This window comes from Cryphonectria parasitica (assembly GCF_011745365.1).
Source record: "Cryphonectria parasitica EP155 unplaced genomic scaffold M406scaffold_10, whole genome shotgun sequence".
Taxonomy (NCBI): domain Eukaryota; kingdom Fungi; phylum Ascomycota; class Sordariomycetes; order Diaporthales; family Cryphonectriaceae; genus Cryphonectria; species Cryphonectria parasitica.
The window spans coordinates 658,766-681,815 of record NW_024468918.1 but is presented as its reverse complement, the minus strand read 5'-3'; the positions used below and the strand labels follow the sequence as shown (position 1 = coordinate 681,815).

The following is a 23,050-nucleotide window of genomic DNA, read 5'->3' as shown; positions in this document are numbered from 1 at the left end:
TTCCTGGAGTGGATGCCACGATTTGCTACAAAGGAAATGTTCGTGAGACTGTCTGAGATGAAAGAAAGAGTGGATTTGAGTCATAAACAATACCCAATTCATCAACCGAAGACTGGGTGGCAGGACCAGTCAGGATAGCTCTAGCCCACCCAATGCCCGGTAATTAAGGCTCCCACACATATTGAATTTGGGTATTAAACAGTAATACACTTGGGACCATTGCCTCGACTTCACGGTCTGGTGTTCAAGACTATGTTATGCTATCGATGTCCTTCTTCTGGAGCATCTTGTTTGCCTCGACCGAGACCTGATGATGAGGACGACAGAAATATCATTGTGGAGGACGATAATACGATCAACTCGGATTGCTGCAGTATTGAGTTGTCGCATATCGACATTGGCAGAGTCTTTCTATATTTCCTGCAGTCTTCCGCAAACAGTGAGCAACGATAGTAATATTTGCTTACGCATCTTGAAGTAAAATAGCCTTGTAGCTTAGAAAAGGATGGTCCCATTGAGCCAGCCACCGCAATCTCCCCGGCCATGACTAGGGTATTCTCGCTACATTGATTATCTACCCGTATACCCACAGTCTCAGCGCAGGCACGTACACAACTACCGGATGTATTATGCGAACTGGACCACAACAGCCATGACTTCCTTTTTGAGTCTCAGCCGAGGGGCTTGGGAGTCTGAATGATAAGCTCGACCGCTAATGTGGCCCATACTTGAGTGTGAGGCAAATTGGACTTTCTGGAGGCACAATCTGTCCCTGCGCTTCGCTGGTCAAAGTGGTGGTGGTATCATCCTTCCAAAGAAGTAGCGCTCGGACCTCCATGATGAGGCGTGATTGTCGCTTTTGCTTACAGTCATCCACCCCAAGTCTTGTCATGATGACCAGAGTCTAGCCAGCTATTTGTTCCCTGTTTTGGAGGCCGCAGGACTGATGGTTGTGTAGGCGCTATTACTACTTTGTATGCAGATCAACTTCTTGATGATGGTCGAGTGCATCATTCTTTCGATGCAATTGCAACAGTCAAGCAAGCTCGGTTGCATTGCATCTGCAGAAAGAAGCTGCAGGCCTGCGGGGAGTGGGCGGAAAAGTGTACTACCTATTGTTACATGCCACATGCCTCCGAGGTCCAGAGCCCGGAATAACAACTTCGGGCGGACATCAGACGAGGTTGATAATATCTCCGGGCGGTCCAGTGGACTTTTGCAGGGGGTAATATGTATGTACTACTGTCGCATGCAGGAGTTGCTTGCAACCCCCACGCCCTATCAAGCGAGAGGAAAAATGAGAGAAGAGCACAACGTGCTGCAGTGGACACGCAGTAGTTGTTTGGGACCTTTTATCGGTCCCACACACATTGATCATTGACCTTCCCTTTCCGCTGAATTAGCTTGTCCCGAGTAAAGCCGGTTGTTCCATCTCCAACTGGAGCTGTTGAGTGCTCGATACGCATATGACCAATCAATCCGAAGAACTTGATCGACCACTCTGAATGCGCGATTTCATAGTCGTATTGGGGTGAACCTATCCCGCTCTCCCCTTTCCTTTAAAGCACTGCATGTCGGCACAAGAGCCCAAGGATTATCTTTTTTAAAGCTGCCGGGCCCGGTGTAATGAGGACTGGAAAGCCCTGCTTCAACTTCTTCAACCCCACTGATTGTTCGAGCCCAACTCGAGGAATACACATCACTTTTAATGCACTTGAGCATGCAAGATTGGATGGCCATATATGTGCATGATAGTGGCTGTGGTGGTGCGGCAACACAATATGCACACAACAGGGAACAACATTATCATGACAGGGTCTCGAGAGCATGAAAAAGTGTGGCTAATCACCTCATCTCCAGAGAAAGGTTGCCGTTGGTCAGCTCTGTCTGGCCTTTGGCGGTGCAGACCCTACCACGTGCCTACTGTGCATTTATACTATCTAGAATACGTACAGTAGTGTACCAGCCACTGCTGGGCTCCACCACAAACTCCTTCCAGCCAGTCCGGATAAGTACCCGGTCTCGGGACAAAAGCTTGGGCTTCACCACTGCCCCATTACCCACCGTGTTTGTCAATGTCTCCACAAGTCTTCCGAAAGTCGAGATGCTGAGCAACCCCTCAGGGTTGTGGACCTTCCGTGCCTTGCAGATACTACACCCTGCCCAATCAATGTTCCGGCCATCCGTCACTCCTCTCGGGGGCCCTTCCTCACGCAGACACTGCTAGTCATCGTCTGAACCAAGTCGGATGCCGGGTATCGCTGCATGATTTATGTCCACGAGAAGAGCAGGGATGAAGGGCCCCGATCTTGTCGTTCAGCGGATAGGATCTCCACGCCCATGTTCCCCTCTTCCAGGTGGCAAGCTTGGGCACTCTCACGGACCTCTCTGCTCGGCCAACATCTTGGATTTGGACTAGTCTGATCTGTCGATGTGAAGACTTAAAAAGTGAAGGTATTCTCAAAGAGGTCCTTGGCCCGTGCTGCACATGATGTCAGGTTGTTAGCACGCTGCGGGCTCGGGTCTCATTTCCGCGGATGGATGGCCTCTCTAATTCCCAGCAACCTTTTGGAGGTAGGCAGGCTGGTACGAACTACAGCAAAATCATTGTTGAGACATAGATGTGCGGCAGTCGATCATCATGTGTAACACTACTATAGTTTGTGCTGCGCGTGTGTTTGCGTGCATGCATGTGTATATGTCATGTGTATGTGTATGTGTGTGTGTGTGTCGATCATCGTCATTCACGTCAAACCCTTCCTCTTTTCTCCCTGCTGTGCCTAATGGCGTGGTGGTGTCTACGGCCTGTGCTTACTCTGTTTCAGAAACTTAAAGCACCCAATGCCTGGAGCTTCAATGCCACACATTCTCAAAAATTCCCCAGGTTGGCGCCACTAGCGTCAGGGGACCAGACTCCGACAATAGCCACGTAACACTGAAAAAGGGATGGGACTGACTGCGTGCTGCCAAATATCGTCGGGGATGGCTCCTCGGATCCGGCATAACTCGCCAGGTTTCTCTTCTCAGATTATTGTATTGATATGGCACAATAGCAGGACCCGCAACAGCCGATCAACCGATCTTGTTCACCAATACTGGAAATCGGCTCGGTTTCAGTCCCGGCAATGTCACATTGTGGAGAACACTGACGGGGCCTTCTGGCGATATCAGTCTAGTTCAATCTTCGAATTCAATCCTGTGGGCCCACCACCATAAACAGACAAAAAAAGCGAGCGATTTTTGCAATGGCAGAGGCGTCAAGTGGAGCTGTCTATTGCAGAGATGAAGGCAGCGTGCCCTGTTCAAGGCCTTCTACCGACACGAGAAGAGCTGCAAGAATATCTTCACTCGCCATTGCCACCTTCCTGCGGCGGCGTTAATCCCAAGTCTGGTAAAGGTTCATTTGGAACCCATAGCACAGGAGGGAATACGATGTACATTAGCTCTTAGTATATGATGGTGTTCCATATCTGCAGTCCCCCGCCTTTGGCCCACTCCCCCTTGGGACGTTGGTCCCTGCTGGGAGGGTCGCAAAAGAAAGCATGCAGGTCTGTTGCAGCTTTGATACATACAAAGATGTTCTCACTAAATGTTGTGCCTGGAAACCTCTCCTCCCACCTCCCCCCCCCTCCGTTTCAGCCCACAAATTTCCCACCGCCACACTACAGTACCTATGGCAGAGGGGGAGGCGATGGGGTATCCTGGACAACCGAAGTTGGATGTCGTCCGGAACCAAGACCACTGGCACGCCAGGGGCTAACCAGGAGGAAGAAGGAAAAAGGGAAGAAGACAAAAAAGCTTGATGCCATGGTAGTAGCACTTGAGAACCCTTAAATGCTGCCCAACCCCTGGAAGGGGAAGCGTTCGAGACTGCTCATGCGAGCGTTCATCCAGGCCTGTCTCTGTCTGTCTGCTTTTCCCCCTTCTTGGACGAACATCGTCGAGCCGAGAGCCAGAGGTCAGGCTCGGTGCATCTGCGATGCCTGGCATCAACCAGCTACCTGCTGGCGCCGAATTTGCAGCGGCGATTTCACTGATCTGGGCGTCGTCAAGCTGGATATGTAGCATCCTATTGCTGTGGTTGACATGGTCTCACCACGAAGGATGGTCATGTAAGCAGTTTACCTTCTTTTCTTCTTTTATAATTATGTTTTAATTATTCGATTCATCATGTGCCTATCTCCGATCACATGTACACGCCGAACACGATACTGAGCTCATATCCCAATCACAGACCTTGCCCTCCTTGCCATATCATCACTCTTCAGCAATACCTTTTCCATTATTCAACAAAGTCGAGATATAACTTGGTACATCGACACCGTAACCGAGCAATTCCATATCAAACAAAGACTGCCCGGAGACGACCCAGAACTGGCCATAGCTGGCGGGTCTTATGGTGTTGATCTGGTCCTGTACTACTTACGTACGTCCTGTATACTATCACCTGTACGATGCGAAGGAGGACCTTGTCGCTAACACAGAATGGCAGAGTATTATTCCTACAATGTGCAAGCGATGCTTGTCATGTTTTGGTGTGTTGCTTCTCTGATGCGCACGAAATACTGAATAATCATGACTCTTGTCTGACAAACGCCATCCAGGGCAGTCGAGCTTTGTCAATTGACGTATCAGGTCAGCGAGAACCGCAAGTTTCGGCGTATTTTCCGAAAGATTCACGTTGCAGGGAAATACGTGTCGTTTTTGCTGCCCTTGGTCACGATCCTCTGCCTACGTATTCCTTCTCTGAAACAGAACTTCGTGGTATTCATTCTCATAGCTGATCTACCCTGTGAGTCGAACCTCTAAGTACTGTTTGTCCCAAACCAGTATGCGCCATGATTTGGCTGATGTTTCAATTATTCTAGTAATGCTCAGCCTGGCCATCTCGAGCTGTCTTATGATAGCGGTTACCTTGCGATATGTCCGCTCCAGACAAAAGTTCACACAATGGAGCCCTCAAAGGTTCAACTCCGGCGGCAGTTCACAAGCAGGACACAGTTCGCAGGCAAGCTCCAAAGTCGCCAGCTCTGGGGGAAATAAGGGGCTCTACGACCGCTGGCTCCTGGTCCGATTCACGATTGCTTTCGTGCTCCTTGCGTGAGTCTGCTCATAATAGAATAAAATTCTCACGTAAACTTCCAAGATCAAAGCTGACAGCGATCTATAGCGTCTTCGAAGTCACGAATGCCCTGTTTCAAATCACGACACTGAAGAGCAACATCGAGGACTCAAAGGCTACGACCCCAAATTTGAGCACAGGGCGGGCGAACCAGACTTTGTTCTTATTTATGCCAGGGACCACACCTGGGATCTTTCTGTACATTGTTTTCGGCACCACAGCGGTCTCGCGACGGAAGGTGGTGGACTTGATACTGCCAAGACGGTGGCGTGAATCACGGTCCCAAGGCTCGACGAGGGGGTGTTGCTCTTGTTTCGGTCGCCGTCGCGCCACGCAAGATGCAGCCGCCCTCTCGGCTTGCGAGGGTGGCATCATCGTCGAGAGGTCTCTTGTCATCACGTCAGCCAACCGCACACGCACATCACAGCTGTACGAAGTGGAGGACTTCTCGGACCCTGGCGAGATCTCGCTGGGTGAGATGCCTAAGCGGTCCAGCAGCTTCAATATCCGAAACTCCGGCATGAAGCCCCTGCCAGTGGTCCCAAGAGCACCACCGACGTCGATATACACGACATCTACGACCCACGCGCACTCCTTCAGACCGCCGCGTGAGACCGCCAGCAGTCCGGTCCAAGTGGCCGCAGGACTGTCCGCCATCGTGGAGAAGAAGAGTGTAGATGGCGAGACGGTATCCAGGACGGACACGCAGGACTCGTTGCCAGTGCCAGATGATTACCAACGGATGGGCCCAGAGCACAGTGACGATTCTGGGCCGATATTGCCCATCCAGAGACCCGAAGTGCGGTTCTCTACAAGAATAGATGTTCTTGACGCCGCCAGAGGAGGCAAGTTATTTGGCAGACAGTCCAAGAACTTCTCGCGGTCAAGGGAATAGTTATCTCATGATTTTTTATTTTTTTTGTTTGTCTGGAAACGTTTGAGAACGGCCTCAGGAAAAAACAGAGTCGATCCCGGAAATGGGCGGTTATTTGATACCCTGTTCTACTAAGTTATTTTTTGTATAATATCTGGTCGCCTCATTGTCTCATAGTGCGATTATTATTTGTGTAGCCGAGTATGACAGACCTCATAGCATGAGTGTAAGATTAAAGTTGCCAAAATGAGGCCTCAAGTATTGTATGCAGCCTTGAGCAATCTCAAGATAAAACCAGACTTCTCGAGACGGTATAAAATATTGCGTGTCTTACATGTATGTCATACATGCTCATGCCCGATACACAGCGCTCCTCAAAAGTATGTACAATATAGTTGCTAGACTTCGGAAATTCCTTATCTCAGGCACTATAGCCAAGTGGTTACGGCGCTGGCCTGCTAATTACAACTGTAGTTAACAGATAAGCCAGTCCCTTCGGGGGCGCAGGTTCGAATCCTGCTGGTGTCGTTTTGCTTTTTTCACCCAACCTTTTTGCTCTTTCCCCTGTCTTCGTTTGCATTGCCCCTGTCTATCCTCATTAATTTTCATGTTCCTATGAATTTTTTGCCTCTTGTGCTTTGACAATTTTGGCGACTGTGTTTGCCCAGGGTCTTCCATTTCCGTTTCCCGTTTTTAGCCACTCCTGTATTTCCTCCCACTATATCCTGGATCGGGTTGCCCACAAGACTTCTGCTTTGCGAGCGTATATCTACATATGTGTTTGTTTTTGGTATTTTCAATTTTTAGTACTACTCTGATATATATCACGGAGGCTATGTTTGGCAATTTGTAGAACCAATGCTGGGGTTCGTTTTCAGCACATGGTCAATCATCTCATATTTCCAATATTTGCTGCTTCTCTATTCAATAATGTAGCTCTCTTGTATGCAGACTCACTCTGCGTCTGTACCTTGATGACCACTTTCGCGGCTTTTGTCGTTTGGCAGCGGCTAAGATTGTTTCTCGAGCTCTCACAGCACATCCTAGATATTTGGGTTGATCACTCCATATTTGCTAGACAACGAAGTGAGAGTTTACCGACTGATACTGGTATTGTGCCCAGAAAAAAAGGCTAGAGATTGTGAATTACGGTCCGCAAGTTGTACATGATTAGCTGCTATTTGTATGTATAGAGCCTGGCGTTGTCGTTCCATTTCCACACCCCAAGCATCACCAAGTTCGTCTCTACACTGTGTCTCATTGCTCCCTAACATGAAGATCACGGCACTGCTCCTTCTCGCAGCCTCTATTATCGCTGTGCCCTTGCCACAGGGGGAACTTTGTTAAGTCACTTCTACTGCTGCCTCTGGCTGGATTTCAAGTGAGACTCTTTCTAAGCAGTTTGATCCAGAGGACGCAAAGGTTATCAGGCGAGACGGATCGACAGAGTTCGACACTGATCTCTGCCTTCTTAGAAGGGACGAAGTGAAGCAAATCGGCATTGTCGGAGTCGGCATAGACGACTGTGACTCCTGGGAGGAAGGTTATGTGTCGAAGGAGAAGACTAGGGTGCGAGGTTGTTGAGGCCCCGGGGGAGGGGGGGAGTCGGCGCAGCGGAAATGGCGAAAGAGAGTGTGACGGTAGATCACACGTATTAGCTACTGCACTAACAAATGGCATCACTGGTAAATATGTTGCTGGCCCGTGATGATCAGTACTAACTGCGACCAAAGTCGTCCGGCGTCGTTGCAGCCCTGAAAGCGTTCCCTGGCAAACACCAACCCTAAGCCGTTTATTAATTACTGTATTCCGTTTCTTATTTCGCGTCTCTTGTCTTGTGTAAGTTTTGCTTTAAAATTTAGTCTCTTTGGGGGCGCCAGTTTGGATCTTGCTGTTCTCGTCCTTTGTTCTTTATGTTAAGAGTTGGCTGTCATCCTCGAAAAGGGTGAAACTGAGATTGAACTACCACGTACGAGAGACAACTTGCGGCTTCGGCGGTCAGAGTCGTGGTTCGTCTCACCCGACCTTTCTTGTTGGCCAGACTCTTAATTAATCGGGCCCAGAGCAACGAGACCCGGCCTCCAAGCTTGACTTAATGGGCCAGAGAGCTGAGACCGTCTTGGCGATCCTTCCACATTGTATGATCCTACCTCGCGCCACGATGGATCAGGGTGCACAGCCTTCCTGGATGGGCAGTCTTGAAAAGTTTGGGACAATGTTGGATCTCTTGCAGTTATATGTCCAATTTCAGCCTAGCCATAACAACTCACCTCGCAAATCTAATATTGACCAAGAGACTCAATTTGAAACCTTTGCAGTTCCAGGCCTTGTATTTGAACTCGAACTCAATGCAAGATCTTGACTTAGCTTGCACGAAGACTTAACTTAGGCCTGGAAGTGATGAAATACTCGGGGCTTGTAATGACATTGGCAGCAGGCATGACCAAGTGTACACTATCAAGAATGATATTTACAGTATAATTTATTGGTTAACTCACACTCAGAAAGAATAGATTCTTAACCTCGCTTGTCGTTTGGATACTCGGCATCGGTATCCTCGATAGCACTTCCACACCCGGTGGTCGGCTGCGGCGTGGGCCAAGTCAGTGTTTATGATCATTTGGAACTGTGCGTGCGACCTCTCTTCCGGCCTTCATAATGCTTCATCATCGTGTTTGCATATTCAACTACACCTGAAATTGACCAACAGCCGCCATTTGAGAAGAACTGGAAATCAAATGGGAGCTAATCAACAGTGCAAACACTGAGAATAGCAGGGCCTGTCGTCAGCCCTAATTTTCCTTAGTAAACGGCGGAGGCCAGATCTTAAGACGACGAGCGAGCAGCCAGCCGCCTCTCCATCCTGGGAAGCTCTGACGTTCTTCTTTAATTGTAGAAAGAGCGGAAGGCGGAAGAGGAGGAGAAGCCATTGTGCATACTTCGATCTAGGAGGGGAGAAGGGAAACAAGGATGAAAAGCTGGCTCGAAAGCTGCTTGAAGCTCTTTTGTGGCTATTGTCTATGATTCTGCCCCATTGGAACATCTGTGGACCATATGGACTGATACATACTCAATTACTCAATCAACTAAATGAGTAGGAGAATTGAGATACATTTGAAGACAAAATGTAAACTTTGTTCCCGCCAACCTAGCTATACCAACAACAGGACGGACGGCACCGGACAGCGGAGTCGGCCTCACTCGGTGGATATTGGTCCTTACCGTCCTCTGCCCGAGTACTCGCCGGCATCTTCAATTTCTGCCCTCGATAGCGTAAACGAGGAGCGTGACAATATATCTGTCTGGTGTATCTTCAAGGCCAACTTTGTTCAGCGGAGGCTGGGCTTCCGCCTTGCTCGCAATGCCTTGGATTATCGTCTGTCCGCAGACGAGTTCTATGATACTCGTCAACTTCTTAATTTGACACTGTGAAATCGTGGAGTTGGATGCAAGTAGAGGGTCAATTTTTTATATTTTTTTTATTGTTTGGGTTGTATTCTCCTTTTTTTCTCCTTTTTTCCTTCCGAGATGAATAAGAAAAAGCAAAACAAGGGCACCATCAGCGAATATGTATCGAGCATAGCGGTAACATTTTGGGAGAATATCAGCATGTGAAAGCGCGGGATTGGTGGCGTATGATTATTGACCAGGAGCAATTCTAAAAATGAGTGCATGTCACAGCCACAGCCTATCACAAGGCGGATACAAAATTATGAATCCTGACACTGACTGGGAATTTCCTAGTGCTGTGGGCGTCTTGGTTGTAAGCTGACATCCGCGACCCCGCTTGCGTCCAACAGGTCCCGGCCCTGTCGCTATACATAGCCTGTTCGGTTAATAATGTCACCCTGATGGTCTCCTTGGGTCGACCACTCGGTCAGGCTAAAAAAAAAAACCCACCCCCAGAGCAGCGAAAAAGAGTGTAGAAGGCAAAGGCATCGCGTGCACACACGGCTCGAGAGGATGTTGTTGGCCCGCACTCGGCCGTGAGTCTGACAAGATAGATCCATTTAGCTGGTTCCGTTTCAGAATGTTCCCCAGAATGGGAGCATATGGGAATTGCACACTCACAAGATTGCCATTGTGAATCATGTCATGGGTGCCAAAATAGCTGCAGCAGGAACAATCGCGACAGAAGGAAATACATATATGCACGTCGGTTGCTCATGACCACACTTTCTATCAACCACCACCACCACCACCACCACTCATCACCACTTCTCCATCTCCTTCACACCACCTTCTCGGTCTGCTTCACAGCTTAGGATCATCTCCACACTCAACAGACAATCTCAAATCCTCCAACCTCCTCTTTTTTCTCTCTCTTCCTCTCTCAAGATGCGTGCCACTATCTTCTTCACCGCTGTCGTCGCCAGCCTGATGAGCGCGACCACCGCCCTGCCCATCGAGCAGAGGGTGCACGGCATCGTCCCCCACCGCCAGGGAGCCCATGAGCTGCACCAGCGCGCCATCCCTCGCTTCTAAGTTTTCCGCCGCGAGTCACAACTCTTTCAACTCGAGAAATGAACACCATCTGAGCCGTCAGTCATTACTCTTGACGCTGATCCTTGTGCAACTTCCGTGAGATCTCCTCACGGTCCGACGAATGCTCTAGGCAGTCCTTGTGCCTGATGCGAGGACACTATGACCAAAGCCCAACCTGGACCTCGTCGGAAAGCTAGCAAAGACAGCTATTCAGTTTCGATTGAAGAGCAGTCTCTATGGCCTCGTCCTTTGGGATGGATCAGCCGGTGGAAGCATGAGAGGCTAGCCAGGCTAGCCTCTTTACCGTCTTGTTTTTTTAACTTCTCTTCTTCTTCAACTTTTTGTCCTTTTTGGGTTTAATTACATTTGTATCCTTAGAAAGACATTTTAGGATTTGGCGTTTGTTCTGGGAATCGTACCACTCACTGAGTGAGTACCCAGTGGTTGTTAGCAAGAGAGGGAGGGGAAGGGAAAAAGGGGGTTCTATATCAAAGAGTACACTGTATTTTCGCCTGTGAATTTCGCACTGCTTTTGGGAAAGGGCGATTGGGCGGTAGCTTATACAAGCACAAGAAACTTTTGAATTTTCAAATATTGAGATTTTGCTTATTGCGCTTGAGAATCTAGTAGTCTTTTATTTCTCATATTTTGCTGCCATGGCTTTATCTGTAAAATTGTGTTATTGACCTGGATAGCTCGATAGGTGTTTGCCTCTGCAAGGCATGCTTTCAAGGAAAATAAAACCAAGATGATTGCAATAGAAAATGAATGACGCTTACTGTGTACCACACAGTAACATGTGGCAGGCGGACGCCACGGCACGATCCGCTGGGTGAATAGACGCCAAGCGTTGGTGCCTCCGGCCCCGAAGGTCCGAGCCCGGGAGCATACATAGCGCTTTTTACAGGGCATGAAAAAAGTGGTGACGTCGTCTACAGCCAAACAGGCGGGCTGGAGTAGAAGTATGAGACGCATCTTGTTGTTCGGACTCGGCAAGATGGGATGTCCATGTACACCGATGTCCGAGTGTACACAGTAGTGAGGGCCGGGAAATGCAACCAACGTCTCTCTTATACTCCCTGCAAAGCCTACCCCGAGATAGTTGCCTCACTTTATAGCCGATCAGAACACCAGTGTGACGATTCGATGCATGAATGTCTCGTGTGACAGAAGCGCATGGAGGACGGAATTATAAATATTTGACCCCTCTCTGACCACTGTCGTGTCATATGGGGACCAGCAGGTTTCTTTTAATCATACTGCTTAACAATTCGACGAAATTTATCACTTGGCCACAGGAACTAAACTCGCAACGTTGACCAGAATCCAATACCGGCCTTCTCAATTTTCCCACCAGTCTATAACAAGTCTTAGCACATCTTCACCCTGCCATGGCTCCCCTCAAAGTCCTCATCGTCGGCGGCGGTATCAGCGGCCCAGCGCTGGGCTACTGGCTGTCCAAGCTTGACTGCGACATCACCATCGTGGAGCGCAGCCCAGATCTGCGCGCTTCAGGCCAACAGATCGACATCCGAGGCCAGGGGCTGACCGCCATGCGCAGGATGGGCCTGGAGCCAGCGGTCAGGGAAAAGGTTGTGCATGAGCATGGCCTGAAGTTCATCGACGAAAGGGGCAACGTCAAGGCCCTCTTCGAGGCCAATCTGTCGGGCAAGGGCCGGCAGAGCTTCACGGCCGAGTTTGAGATTATGCGCGGCGACCTGGTGCGAATCCTCTATGCCGCCACCAAGGAGAAATGCACTTATATCTTCGGCACAACGATCGAAGACTTTGAGCAGCATGGAGATGGCGTGCATGTGAAGTTGTCGAACGGGACCGAGGGCGACTTTGACCTCCTCGTCGGTGCGGACGGGCAGAACTCGAAAACGAGGAGAAAACTGCGTGGCCCCGACCAGGACGACGCCTTCCACGATTTGAAGTTGTTCATCAGCTACTTCACTGTGCCCAAGACAGAGAAGGACGAAAACTACGCGAGGGTGCTGTTGCTACCCCGCCGCCGCCTCATTGCGACCAGAGTCGATAATCCCAAGACCATGCAGGTCTATCTCGGCATCCTCGACCCCAACGATGAGCTAACGGAGCTGGAGGAGGCGATGAAGTCTGGCGACGCCAAGAAGCAGAAGCAGATCTATGCAGACCAGTTCCGAGGGGCCGGATGGGAGGTCCCCAGGCTGATGGAGGGAATGCTGCATTCCACAGAGGCAGACGACTTCTACAGCCAAAAGGTCGGCCAAGTCAAGATGTCCAACTGGGCTAAGGGCCGGGTGGTTCTCTTGGGTGACGCTGGCTATTGTGCCTCCCCCGTCAGCGGCATCGGTACATCTCTTGGGCTTGTGGGTCCCTACGTGCTCGCTGGCGAGATCTCGAGACAGCTCAATCACCAGCAGCAGAGCGGCAGCGCCACCTCGCAGGACCACGGACGGGCCATCGACGTGGCGCTCGAGTCTTACGAGGCGGTATTCCGGCCCTTTGTCACGCAGTGCCAGAAATTGCGCCCGGGTGTGCCCTCCATGGCGTATGCTGACGGCGAATGGGGAGTCTGGCTGCGACAAGTTGTCCTTGGCTTGATCTCAACCCTACGGCTTCATAAACTCATTGAGCGCTTTTCGTCGGATGAATTTGGTGGCGGGTGGAAGCTGCCAGATTATCCTGAGCTGAAGTATGAGTACGGGTCCACAACAGGGGCCATGAATGGCCTGAATCACCAATGAAGATGAACCTGGATACATCTACCATTAATTACTTGGCCAGGACAGATGATGGATTCGCGTTGGACGAGCGGGCTTGCGTGTGTTGGTTTTGTTGTGACTTTTTTTTTGGTAGGATATGAAGGAAATCGACCTACCTGGTCGCATATCTTTCATAATTGGGCAGACTATGGACCATAAAGAGTGCTTTACATATATAGCCCATGTACTAGGGATTTAGGAAGTTGTTTACCAATATACGAACTGTACTTCCAATTTACGGCCGTTGAATGTTTGTCTTGATTGAGGTGATTGCAGACAAAGTGACCGTCAAGTTTCAAAAAGCTCCCCAAACAAACTGAAACTAGGCTAATGACACATGAAAGGTGTCGGTGATTGTGGTTATATGCAGAGCACTGGAAGTTTGCTACAAGAAGGTCATAATAGTGGAACGGCAGCTTCACACCGTCTGGCCTTGTTCGCATGTCTCATGGTGGCTACCTTCACTATCATCCATGGATAATATTTGTACCCTTACCAGCTCTCATAGGTCTAATTTTTGTGACATTTTCTAATACTTGAGCGGAACTCTCATCGCTGCTGCTGCTGCTGCCGCCCTCTAAGTTGATTTCATACCCCCAACAATCCTTCCTTCCTTCTATGGCCCTCGCGCTGACAGTGCAAGACAATGTCACCCATATCAGCAACAAGAGACGATAATTCGGATGGCAACGGTATTGACCCTGTTTGGATCACTATTGCTGCAATCATACCCATTGTGTTCACCGGCGTCCTGTTCTGCTGCTTCTGCGGTTGCCAGCGACGCCGTGATGGGGTCCCAGCTGCTGTGAGGATAATGACTATTCACTGTTCACACAATTCTTTGGCACCACTTACCATGACTGATGTGTTTTACCTCTGGCAAGGAAGAAGAGAGGCGGCGCCAGTGGCCCAGTCCAAGGGGCGAGGTCGAGTTCTCGGAACGCTAAGCCTGGAAGGACTGGCAATACTGAACTCCTCAGAGGATGCAAGATACTTGGGTTCTGGTGAATGTGGGATACCTTCATGTAAATATATTGATTCCTGTCTTCCTTCCTTCTACCTGCTGCTGGATCTCTTGCTTTCATGGATCCTTTGAGCAAAGTTGACGTTGTCCAGTGTCATTATACGCTTATCAACATGGCAGTGCCATCGGGTGCATCGCTACTACCCCCAAGAAAAACATACATGACTCAAAGGCTCCCTTTCTTTAACTGTGGCACGGGGAAAGAACGATTCGTACATACATCTTCTGATAAGTCAAGCTTCGTTGGAAAACATGGTGCCCAAGCCCGGATCTCAACAAGCACCCAACTTCACAAGAGTATGACACAGCTTCAGCATTTCGCACAGCTCGGATAGCATTAATCCTTCCCCCGTTTTCCCTCTCTATAACCCATCAAGTCATCAATAGACTACCACTTATACCTAATTCCAACAGAACACATCGTTTTCAGCATGTCGACCAATCCGTTCAGAACTCCGACGAAAAGACTCGCGGGCTTGCGCTGCCCACGGAAGTCCAGCAGAAATGTGAAGAAGACTGCGCGCTCTCCACTCATGCCGACATCTCCTTCCAAGCTGAACACACGAAACGATGACATCTTCGTCAGACAGCAAAAGGAAGGCAAGGATTCGAACTTTCCAGCCGAAAATGACATTCTGAATATCGAGGTCGCTGCGCGCGCACAGCCGGAGAATCCGCCCCCGCCCACCATGAAGACCACCACAAAGAGGCAGCGCAACGGGATAGAGGCTGAAAATGAATTGTCTCGCCCCAAGAAAAGGAAGCAGCAGCAGGAGAGCCTAGCCGGAAGCTAGGAACAGGAGGACCCCAGCAACAGCAACAACAATGAAGCCAGCAACGAGAAAGGAACGTCATGCCGGGCAGAGGAGACAGACAAGCTGTCCAGTGGAGACCTATCGTCTATGATTGGTGATCTGTACCAGGTCTCTCACACGAGGCCACAGGGAATTCTGCGCACAAGTTTCAGAGAGGCTTGGATACCGCCTTCGACGCCGCCCGAGAAGGTCGTCCGTTTCACCAGGAACGTCTCGACAGCTGAGCAATCACCTGTTGCAGCTACTGGGCCCCCGGCGTATTCAACACATACACAAATAAGGCCTTCTACCAGATGCTCGGACTACGAGGCACCGTCCGACCCCATATACAACACTCTCGCCTACGGCCCACCTTGGGCTGTGTTTACAGAACAAGAGAACGTGCATGTCGAGACAGTTTCCCCACCTCCAGTATATGTCCCAAGCCCATCTCAACGCGTCCGCGGTGACATCGCCTGGGGCTGGCCCTGGGTTGATAGACTCTCCCCATCTAGCTCGGAGTACCATGCCTTTGCGGCAGATGACTACGAAGACAACGATGGCGACGACAACAACACAAATCTCGTACAAGAGAGCATCAATTCGGCGCTTCTATGTACTATGCCGCGTGCTAGGCAGTTAAAAATGGATCCGGCGATCTCGTGCCCCCAGCCGAAACTCGGGCCACGCCCAAGCCCGATGTTGACTATGCCAAAGCTTTGCCTGTGAAGGCTTGACAACTGGCGGTAGCAGATTTCTAGGCGGGTTTGGTATTCGAAGTGGACTAAGATGAGTTGCTAGAGTATGACAGTGGGAATCAGTAGTTGAATTATGGTGGGGAGTAAAGGTTGAATTGCGTTGTACGTCCTCCCGCTTTAGTAGCACGCATTTCTACAGGATCGACATCTGCACGATGGAGCTTCTCTAACAGCATTCTTACGTGGCATCACAATGGTTCGTGAAGAGAGCACAGAAAAACTATTTGGTGTGTCTCAGGTTGAGCTAGGGTATTGAGCGGTAGGAGGTGGTATAGAAGTACTGTAGCATCGTGGGAAACTAGAAGCTCTAGAGATGTGCCACACAAGGCAGGTATACAAAATTATTCGTTTTCGACACACTCACTTCCACCGAATTTATATTGTCTCCTCCGTGTCATGCAACCAGTCCCACGCATCCAACCCTAAATCACCTTGTAGCGGCTGGGCAAGAGTAAATACCACTACGACATTTCTCTGGCAGAGTGTTTGCAGCAGTGAGGGCGAGCTGGCTGAGACACAAGTTACTTGAGCCAGGGAAACTCCAAAACGGGCGGGCAGGGCATCCCATTCCTGGCCGCTCTAGGTTAGCACGAGAGACATGAAGACGTGGTTGGGGGTAAAAAAATAATGCTTTTCTATGCCCTACAGCTGAACTAACGCCGGCCCAATGAACCAATTTGCCGCAATATACACCAGGAGGAAAGGGCTTTTAAATGTTAATATACAAGAGCACTGCCGTGCTGCACCCTTGGGTCCCTCACTACGCATCAACGCCCCTCCCTTCTTGTTGGGCAGCCTGTGCGGTCAGCTGCTCCTCCTCATCGACGTCGACAAGCTCGTGCTTCCCCTTCCAAGCCTTCTTAGCCTGCTTCTCCAGCACGTCCCAGTCGCCGCTCATCTCGCACATGTCCTTGAATTGCCCGCTCTCCTTCTTCATGAGCTCCCATGGATGTCCAAATTCCAACACACTGCCCTTGTCCAGCACCAGGACCTTGTCGTAGTCCACAATGGTCTGGAGTCGATGGGCAATCGTGATGATTGTGCTGCTCTCCAGCTCGCGCAGCGTCTCCTGGATCTTGGAGTCCGTGGCATAGTCGATGGATGCGGTCGCCTCGTCCATGAGCAGGACTCTCGGGCTCTTGAGCATCGCGCGCGCGAGACAGAGAAGTTGACGCTGGCCCTGAGAGAGGTTGTTGCCGGACTCGGTGACAGGCGACGAGAGGTCCAGGAAGATGTTCTTGTTTGTGGCGACACGGGTAGATGAGGCTGAGGATGTGATGCTCTCGGCAGCTGTGGTTGCTCCGGGAGCGTCAGCGAGCGATGACGAGGGACGTGTAGACGTCGGGGTTGTCTCGTTCGGTCCGATGAGTTGCACACGGCGCAGGGCAGCAAAGATCTGCTCGTCGTTGTACATGTCGAAAGGGTCCAGATTGCTCTTGATGGTGCCCATGAAAAGGGTCGGGTCTTGAGGGACGATGGTGAGTCTCTCACGCAGGTCACGGAGGCCGATGAGGCCAATGTCGATATCATCAATGAGAATCTTACCCTCCTCGGCCTCGAGAGCACGGAAGAGCGCAAGAGCCAGCGACGACTTTCCAGCACCGGTTCGGCCGACGATACCCACCTTCTCCATAGCACCAATCTTGAAGGTAAGGTTCCTCAAGACGGGATCAAGATCTGCTCGGTACCGCGTTGTGTAGTTGATGAACTCCACCGAGCCTTTGCTAGGCCAGTTTTGAGGTGGACGGTTCTCCTCCACAATCGACAGAGCCTCCTGTTCGACATCCATATACTCCTTGATACGCTCAACCGAGTTCATATTCTGCTCGTTCATCGCGTACAGACGGACCAGCCAGAGCATGTTCTCGGCGAATCCAATAGCGTATGACAGCGAGATACCAGCGGAGCCAGGATCAATCGTACCAAGACTCAGAATGACGAACATACCAGCGAAGAAGGCGACCAGATCTCCCAGGAGGTCAGTCCTGAATGCGAGCCATCTATTAGCAGCCCACAGGTAGATGAACGGACGCAGTTGCGCATTGATCTTGTTCAAGTTCTCGCGGACAAAGCGACGTTCATCGCCGTAGGCCCGGATGGTAGTCACACCGCTCAAGGTCTCTCCGAATTGTTGGAAGAGTGGGCTGCGCTGCACAGATTCAAGACGCTTGAGATCTCGAGACGAGGCAAGATAGAACTTGCCGAGGAAGATGTACGAGACAGTGATGAAGAAGCCGGCTATGAGGAACCCAGGGGTGACAGTTGCGATCAGGACAATGGTAACGATGATGCCCAGTGCACAGGTCATAACTCCGATGGCGACGGGCGCGACCTCTTGATCAACACCCTCGAGGTCTTTGCTGAAACGATTCATGATCTGTCCGAGAGGAGTGACATCGAAGAACTTAAATTTGGCCTTGGTGACGGCTGTCATTAGACGAGTATGAAGCCTCCATGATGCCGTTAAGGAACCAAGGAAGATCCAGAGATCCCTGAACAGAGCCGCGGCTGCACCTATCAGCCCGATAATGGCAAGAACGGAGAGGTAGTAACCGACGTTGACACCCGAGTTGTCCGCGACGGACAATGCTGCTGCACCAGTGACGTTGCTCTGGAGCCATGACTCTGGTTTGACATAGGTCGCAATGGAGGCGAAGTAGGTTGGCGAGACGGAGCCTGTCTGGTAGTTCTGGGAGCTCGTGCTGAACTGGATCCTGGACACGTCCTCGGTCTGGGGATACTGATTTGCCCAGTGCTTGATCCACAGGTTAGAGGCAACACCGGTGACCTGCTGCGATATGAAGACAACGCTAGCAATGATCCAGAACCACCAACCACCCATTGAAGCCAGATAGAGCTTCAGCACCGGCCACTGGACTGCACCGACAGCCTTTGACTCGTCCATTGCCTCCTTTTTTTCGCCCTTCTTGCCACCGGACTTGGGCTTAGAGAGGTTGTCGCCGTCTCCAGCAGCATCGATCAATGTGTTTCCACTCTCCTCGCCAACACTAGACGGCACACGAGAGGGAACCCGCGATATCGAAGCAGAGGCTGTGCCGGGCTTGGCCTTCTGGACCTCTTCGCCCAACTTGCCCGAGTCTATCACCTCACTGGCGGCACCCTGAATAGACACTCGGCCGTTTTCCATGACAACGACGTAGCCCGCATGCGGAACAGTCAGCGGGATGTTGTGAGTCACCAAGAGGCAGGTCCGTCCGCTCATCAGAGGGCCCTTGAGGCAGTTGTTGAAAATCCATTGGGCAGTGTGAGAATCGACAGCGCTGAGACAGTCATCAAGGAGCAGATGCTTCGAGTTCGAGTAAACGGCTCGCGCCAGGGAGATACGCTGCTTCTGGCCGCCAGAAAGGGTGATGCCCTTCTCGCCGACCAGGGTATCATCACCGTTGTCGAGGATCTCTAGGTCTCGCTCGAGAGCGCAGGCGACGATAACCTCTCTATACCGCTTCTCGTCGAACGGTGCCGAGAAGATGATGTTCTCCTTGATGTTCGCGTTGACGAGCCAGGCACTCTGAGCAACATAGGCGCATGTCTCGGCTAGGTCCGTCTCGGGGTCGACAGGGACATCCTCGCGGCTGCGACCACCTGGCAGATACACCTTTCCGCCCATCAAGGTCATCTCACCAAGTAGAGCCATCAGCAGTGATGTCTTCCCTGAGCCAGTAGGGCCGGTGATGACATTCAGCTTGCCAAGCTTGAAGTCGATGTTCAAGTCCAGCAAGCGGAAGGCCATGGAGCCATCCTCGGCGACAGCATTGCTGCCCCCCCAGATGAAAGTCGCGTCTCTGAACCCAATGACGCGGTTGCCGTTCTCGTCGATGTTGTCCTCGCCAAGCTGGTCAAATTTTGTCGTCTCCTCCTCGTTCAAGAACTCCTCGATACGGTCGATAGAGACCTTGGACTCTTGTACATGGGCGATCATGTCGCCGATCTGGTCGAGTGGGAAACGTAGCAGCATAAACAGCGAGATGGCCGTGAATGCGACCGAGGGATACAGAGGCTTCTTCTCAATGAGTGTGTAAGACAGGAAAGAGAAGAACGTGATTAGTATAGGAACCGTGTTCCACACAGCAACAGCAGCTGCCCAGATCATGTACCGCTTCCGCAAGGCCTTGAGCTCTGCCTTACGCTTCTCATCGACGATCTCGGCGAAGCGGTATTCCCAAGCAAAATACTTGATGATCCTTATATTTTGAAGCACCTCGTTCGTCGTGTGAATTCGCTTGTCAGTAGCGGCCATGATCTTTTTCTGGCTGCTGTTGAACGCCTTTCCGAAGTAGATGTTGACCGGCAGCAGCATTGCCATAACGATGAAGCCCGGGATCGCGCTCAAACCCAGGACCTGGTAGAGGAGGAAAACGGAGACAATCAGCTGCGTCGGCGCATGCGCGACCAAGAAGTGCAGGTACGCGGTCACCTCGGACACCTTGAAGCTGTCGACGGACATAAGGTTGATGATAGTGCCGAGATTGGCCTGCTCATCGCTCGCATCCTTCTTGTCGGCATCAGGTCCGTCAGTTGACGCCGTGGCACTGCCATTCTGCTGCTTGTTGCCATCTTTGCCGAGTCCCAGCTTCTTCTTGAGCTTGGCCATCCAACCGGTCTCTGTCGCACCATCCGTCTTGATCTTCCCGAGGACAGCGTCATTGCCAGCTGCAGCTTTCCGCCTCAGGGCCTTGGCGTAAATATCGCCGATCAGAATAGCTCGGACGTTGATGCAAATCTTGCGACCGATCCACAATGCACGGTTGTCTGCAACCGTTCTGACGAGGTCCGTTACCGGCAGCAGAATGACATACAGCCACAAGACGTTAAGAGGGGCCTGACCGGGATGCTCGATGTACTCTAGGATGGCCTTGAGAAGCATGGTCGGCATGAATGTGAAAATCCCCGATAGGATGGCCCACCAGACCTGTGCGAGCAGCATCGTCTTGAAGTACGCGAGCAGATGATAGGACAGAGCCATGGTCTTCTTGGCCTGACGGTAGTGGGCCAGCACCGCACCGGCCTTGTCTTTGGGCATGAGGTTCCATACATGAGCGAGTTCCATAGTCTCCTTGTAGCCCTGCCAGGTGATCGCGTCGACCCATGAGAACGTGAAGCTGGAAAAGATGGATGCCAGGGGTTCCTTGGACGGCTGAATACCGTCCTCCCACTCTAGAAGCACGGTCCGGTTGCCCTTCCTAGTGGTGATGGCGATTGTGAACAGCAGGGTGGTCAGAGCGAACTCCACGATGACCAGAACCTGGGTCAGCCTCGAGCTGGGTCGGATGATGACAGAACGGCATAGAACCAGGGCGAACAGCCACTGAAGTGAGTAGATGGCTGCCGTGTGATTCCAGAGATGAGGAATGCGCCATTGAGTGTTTCGGAGGAACAATCGAAGGCTGGCGAGGGTCAAGACGTAGACCCAGGTGACGAGACCAACCACGGAGGGCAGAGAGGCCTTGCCCCCAAAGGCGCCAGTCACAAGTGCCGTGATGTTCACGGCGACCAGCCCGATGATAGTTAGCTCCTCTACGATAACAACGAGGTCTTGCGCCAGCGGCGCATCTGCCTGAACAATAGATCCCCTTGTGGTGGTTTTCACGAGGGCGAGCCGGCCACCGCTGATCTCGAGCGCCTCATCTTCAGAGTCCTCCAGCACCTCCTCCTCCTCGGCGGGAAGGTCGGTATGGGAATGTATCGCGTGGCCGTTGGTGTCTCCATCTTGTATAGGGGCGTATGCCTCTGCCTTTTCCCTCCTTGACCTGACTGTCCGTAGGATGTTCTGTAGTAAGACGTGCAAGAAGGATATTGATATTATCACAGCGGGGAAGACAACCTTGAGATAACTGCTCGGCGAGGCGCACTTCTGGTCAGCAGAGGGGATTGACTCGGTAGGCGGTGGGTATAGAAGAATAAAAAGAAGAAGGGAAAAAAGGGATCATAAGGGGGGTAGGGCGTGTGGCACTCACTCTCTCTGGAAGCACAAGGTAAAGTCGTCAACTCGCCATACTGGCCACGAGCATGTCGCGAACCCAGAATCGAATCCAGACACAGGCCCAAGCATTATGTCGCGGCGCCCCCAATCATTGACACCACCTTGCCGTGGCTGGCGGAACCCAGAGCTGGTCAGCCGATAAGCGAATGACGGTCGGATGTACTCGGTGGCAAGGGTAAGAGTCTAAGTGTGAGGTCACTGCGACAAGGTGGCGGTGCTGGTCGGCCGCAGAGGCGTCGTCGTCCTTTGGCGAGAGCAGCAGCAACAGTTATAGGCGGTGACGAATCTAGACCCAGGGCAGTAGCTACAAATTAGTATTAAAGGGAAAGAGAGGCCAAGAGATCTTGACAGTAAACAAATAGGCGGGAGGGGAAAGTAAAGAGAAGGTGGAGGACGGAGGTAGAGAGGGAGAGAGGAGAGAGAGAGAGAGAAAATACAAATTCCCAAAAAAAAAAGTTCCGCCCTCGGCAAGAGACAGAGGCAGGCGGAAGGGGTGACCGTTGAAGGTTCGTGGAGGAATTACTGGGCTTGCTGGGGCATATCATGTTACTGCTAAGTAAAAGGACTTGTCCGGCTAGTGGGGTTGACCCCTCTGCCCGCGCACCCTGCCATCTCTCTCTGGTCATACTGGGTAGTGCCTAGTGTTCTGCTGATAGTCCTGCAGCGCAGTCAATACTATTACTGCGTACGTACGCTATCCAGCACTGCGCTGCTGGTCGCTAGAGGCATTACTGCGTTATCGGTGGGGCTCCCCTGCCGACAAGTGAAGGCTAGACCAGGCCGGGGATGACTAAAGCACGCAAGTTACCGAGCTATCTTCCCTATCGCCAGGCAGCAAGGGCCACCCTCAGGGAAGTCGACCACAGGCGTGTATGGGAGACCCCTGCGTTCTCTGTATCCGAGATGGTCTTACTTTGACCATGGTATACCTTCTCTGTTTAACTTTTCCCGTCAGTTGCCTGCGAAAACAAGATCCAGAGACTCAAATGACGAGAGAACTCAATTCTGTGGGCATGGCGAGGTAAGAGATGCACAAGTAAGGTGGTTGCAGGTCCAGGTCCAATGGCGCGACCGAAATTGACCTAATACCCAGAACATTTCTCCACCACCACGGGACCCGTCCATGACGCAGACAGACTCGAAGACCTCATCGCGATCCCAGGATTGCCATGTCTCACCACCCTTCACCTCCGCGTCCCCCCCCCCCTTTATCCTCCCCTTCCAACATCCTCTTTCTCCGTGCCT

The 23,050-nt window shown here is 51.4% G+C and overlaps 4 protein-coding genes and 1 non-coding gene across 5 annotated transcripts; 4 read left to right on the top strand and 1 right to left on the bottom strand.

Moving 5' to 3' along the window:
• Positions 1–3,979: 3,979 nt before the first annotated feature.
• Positions 3,980–5,423, top strand: M406DRAFT_52102 (uncharacterized protein; the record flags this gene model as incomplete). Its single annotated transcript, XM_040924469.1, has 5 exons — positions 3,980–4,112; positions 4,235–4,449; positions 4,615–4,792; positions 4,869–5,100; positions 5,171–5,423. Coding segments are annotated over 5 exons (1,011 nt in total), but the record flags the coding sequence as incomplete, so codon positions are not given.
• Positions 5,424–6,420: 997 nt separating this feature from the next.
• On the top strand, positions 6,421–6,524 carry M406DRAFT_t119. Its single transcript has one exon. It is a non-coding gene; the product is annotated as a tRNA-Ser (tRNA).
• A 5,235-nt stretch (positions 6,525–11,759) lies between these two features.
• M406DRAFT_297033 (FAD/NAD(P)-binding domain-containing protein) lies at positions 11,760–13,460 on the top strand. The gene has a single exon (XM_040919287.1). The coding sequence runs from the start codon at positions 11,873–11,875 to the stop codon at positions 13,208–13,210; it is 1,338 nt and encodes a 445-aa protein (XP_040771268.1). The 5' UTR covers positions 11,760–11,872; the 3' UTR covers positions 13,211–13,460.
• A 905-nt stretch (positions 13,461–14,365) lies between these two features.
• Positions 14,366–15,775, top strand: M406DRAFT_75549 (uncharacterized protein; the record flags this gene model as incomplete). Its single annotated transcript, XM_040925881.1, has 3 exons — positions 14,366–14,549; positions 14,667–14,994; positions 15,070–15,775. 3 exons carry the CDS (start codon positions 14,366–14,368, stop codon positions 15,773–15,775), a joined length of 1,218 nt encoding a protein of 405 aa, XP_040771267.1.
• A 641-nt stretch (positions 15,776–16,416) lies between these two features.
• On the bottom strand, positions 16,417–21,874 carry M406DRAFT_100195 (uncharacterized protein; the record flags this gene model as incomplete). The annotated part of the gene is made up of 5 exons (XM_040914902.1): positions 16,417–16,600; positions 16,637–21,375; positions 21,470–21,531; positions 21,573–21,656; positions 21,780–21,874. The coding sequence occupies 5 exons, from the start codon at positions 21,872–21,874 to the stop codon at positions 16,565–16,567; spliced, it is 5,016 nt and encodes a 1,671-aa protein (XP_040771266.1). The 3' UTR covers positions 16,417–16,564.
• Between the last annotated feature and the right edge of the window lie 1,176 nt (positions 21,875–23,050).